General features: G+C 47.8%; 1 protein-coding gene across 1 annotated transcript in view; it reads left to right on the forward strand.

Moving 5' to 3' along the window:
• Positions 1–1,381: 1,381 nt before the first annotated feature.
• The window catches only part of LOC113206950 (potassium voltage-gated channel protein Shaker), a 36,508-nt gene continuing 34,589 nt past the window's right edge, over positions 1,382–3,300 (forward strand). The window contains exon 1 of the mRNA XM_052266698.1: positions 1,382–1,427. Within this exon, the coding sequence (XP_052122658.1) occupies positions 1,382–1,427 (46 nt within the window). The remainder of the gene's footprint in view (positions 1,428–3,300) is intronic.

Here is a 3,300-nt window from a genome sequence, read left to right on the forward strand (position 1 = left end):
CTTTTTACTGTGAAAATTTGTAGTAGGCTCACGGGAAAATTGTCATGCGTTCAATCTCCTTTTGACGCTCGCTGTGTATCGCTGCTTATTGCGAGTTGGGTAATATCGGCAGTATAAAAAAGTGGAAATTGCCAGGTGTTCCTGAAAGAAAAAGGAACACATCAACTTTTCATTTTTCTCGAATGCCATATTATCCCACTCGTTATTAAAGGAAGAGAGCACTGCAGAGCGAGCGTCAAAGAGATATCGGATAACGTTAGAGCGTCCCTGGGAGATCGGACGACGTTAAAAGGACCCGTTGCAGTGGCCAAATTTAAACATAAGTTGTCAGGAACCCCGCGAGAACCTGGTGGGACGCGGTGTTCGCGTTCGCGCATGCATCATAAGGCCTGCTTCTGGTTGAAAGTCGTTCCAAAACGCTACAAGCAGTAAACTCCGATAATGGTTTACAAATAACCTATCTTGAGCCAGAAGTCATCCTGACCTCAAATTTTATTTCAGTTTTGCTATACGATGGGTCGTTTGTTCACAACATTTCACGTCAGAAACCGTGCGAGATCGTTGCTACTCTCTCACTGTCAGAAAAAGCACAACACGCACTGGTCAAGTCCTTGCCTGATCGCATTGAACAGTAAGGTAAAATTTTGGTGGATAAAAAGTATAGTATCCTTAATATGAAGTCTTATGATGGGCAATACAATAAAAAGTAACGATCGTGTACTTCATCATCACAAACCTGCCACACATGTGTTGTTGTACTTTGGTACAATATTTTTGACAGCATGGTGTTTCGACGTATTCTTAATTTGGCTTCACCCTGACCCGAACGAAAATCGCCCGCCAGGAAGCATGTAACTACATTGCCAACAGCAGACCCGTTCTGACGCGCAGGATATGCCCAGTCATGTGTTTACTGCGAGCGCATATTTTTGCTCCGTCTTTATGATGTGACGATTTGTAAACATATCGACGGTTTGCATGTATGTGGAACGGCTTGGAGAGACCGGGTGTGGGAGGGGAGGAGGTGTAGGGTGTAGGCATGGAGGGGAAAGAGTTTAGTGTGCAAAGTGGAGGTTAATAATGGTGCAAGCAAAAACACTTGATATCAAAATGTCGCTGTCATTGAGATGCCTGATGCCTAATGCTTCCCTATCATTGTGATTCAAATACTGCACTCATGTCGCAACTAAACTTCTGCAACAATGTTGTGCAACATTGCACTGAGACAAGCGATTTGTTGTAGCAACCATAAAAGAGTCGAATCAATGAAAATTTGCTCGCTGAAGCCAACTTAACATTGATCAAAATTTTTAAACACAATATGACCAAGTAAACAAAAATATCATCGAGCCGACAGCCGACCACACCACAGCACATCAACATGACTAAATCATGTAATCAGGGCGATCAAAATTTATTTTACGGAAGTAAAATTTTCTTTCACTGGTAAAACAAGTGTGCAATATTTGAACACCGAACGTGTGCAAGTTGTGATGTAGCTCATAACATGGTGTTTAACTCAAGTTGCACACTTGCGTGGTGTGCAAATTTTAGACGTTTTGTATACGTTTAAATTCTGCACACTTGGACACACACAGTTTTATGCTGTCAATAGGGAACTATACGGTGTGCAGCTGCTTTCGGAAGTGTCGAAAGTTTAAACACCAATTGACGTACAACATTGTTAGACACCACAATGTGTCAAGTAAATGCACACTTAAACTTAAACGTCAATTGACGTGCAAAATTAAACACTTGTTTTACCAGTGTGATTTTCGTGTTCGTTCTGCGGATCAAGTGGTTTTTTGAGAGTTTTTAGAAGACTGTGTCACATTCTTTATAAAGTGTGACGTGATAGAGACGCATATATCTAAAATCACTTGGGTTCGTAGCGTACGGGCTATTTCGTGGTATTTCTCCTGCCATTTCGGTTATTTCTCGCCTATTTCGGATTATTTCAGGATATTTCTGGTCTATTTCGCTCTATTTTGCCTTTATTTCGGACTATTTCGGGGGAAGGTGTACGAACTTTTTCGGAAGTGATTTCCGCCTCGAGGGCGACGGAAACATAAATCACGTTCAAACGAATATTCTTGCCAATGTCACACAGAGTTTGGAATCGGTCGGACACTACCCCGGGGAGCTAACCCGACAGTCCGCTGTCTCTCTCACTCTTTTCTGACGTGAGATGGGAGTGAGAAAAGACAGAAGACTGTCGGGTTAGCTCGCCGGGGTAGTGTCCGACCGATTGCAAACTCTGTCACACAGTTCGAATTCGACTGAACATGACGAGGCTCCGTAACTTAACTGTTAACGTTACTTAACTGGGCGACGGGCTATGGCTCGTCCCGATTAACTCGCCCCCCGGTAAGCTCGCTCCAGACGTAACTCCATCCCGTTCGATCAAGAATCTCGGACCCATGTCTGTGCCAACTTGCCCCGAAACTTCTTTGCTGAGATGTTTGGTTGAGTAACTAACAGTCGTTCATGGCATGATAACTTACGGAGCTCTGGCAAAAAGGAACTCGTGAGCCAGCTTGCCTGCTGCAATGGCTTGCTTTAAAAGGAGGCGGGAATAGTTTGCTCGCACAGGTTCGTAATCTTTCTCCCACTCGTCTGCATTTGGTGGTCAATGCAAATCCCAAAGTAAATCATGCCATCCAACAGAAAAACTCTTTTTCAAGTCTGTGCAAAAAGGCTGTTTCCGGTACATGACTAGTAGTAGACCAGCATGTCTTTTAAGATCAGCCCACGCCCCGCGAGCACCAGGGTGTCGGCGTCAGTGTGGCGTCAGCGGCGCAGCCTGAGTGGGAAACCAGCTGACGTTAAACCTGGAATCGGAGCTCCGCAATCTCCGGGCCGGGAGCGATGTGTGATGGGGATAAAAGAGCCCCTCCCTTGACGCTCCCTCGACACACACACGCACACACACACACACACACACACACACACACACGCAAGCGCGCGCGCTGCACCCTTCTCGGCACAACGCCGCGCGCGCGCCGCCTCAAGCCAACGCCGTGTGCCGCAGTCGTGCGCGCCACCACGGAGGTTCCCACGGCCCTCCCCCTCCACCAGGACCACTCCCCTGGCAGTACTGGGCAGCTGGTGGGCTGCGCGGGGAGGGGGACGAGGAGGCGGGGGGCACCGGGCCCGGCGCCGCGCCGGTAGCGCAGACCCAGCCGCCAGTGACCTAGTGTCCGTACAGGATACAGTTCCAGCAGCCCCTCCCCCACTCCCCGTATTGATCGGGCTGGAGACTACCCTCGAACAGCGCGGCACCGCTTGGGGGTGGGGAGG

Source organism: Frankliniella occidentalis, unplaced genomic scaffold (genome assembly GCF_000697945.3).
Source record: "Frankliniella occidentalis isolate FOCC.00 unplaced genomic scaffold, Focc_3.1 Scaffold3, whole genome shotgun sequence".
NCBI lineage: Eukaryota > Metazoa > Arthropoda > Insecta > Thysanoptera > Thripidae > Frankliniella > Frankliniella occidentalis.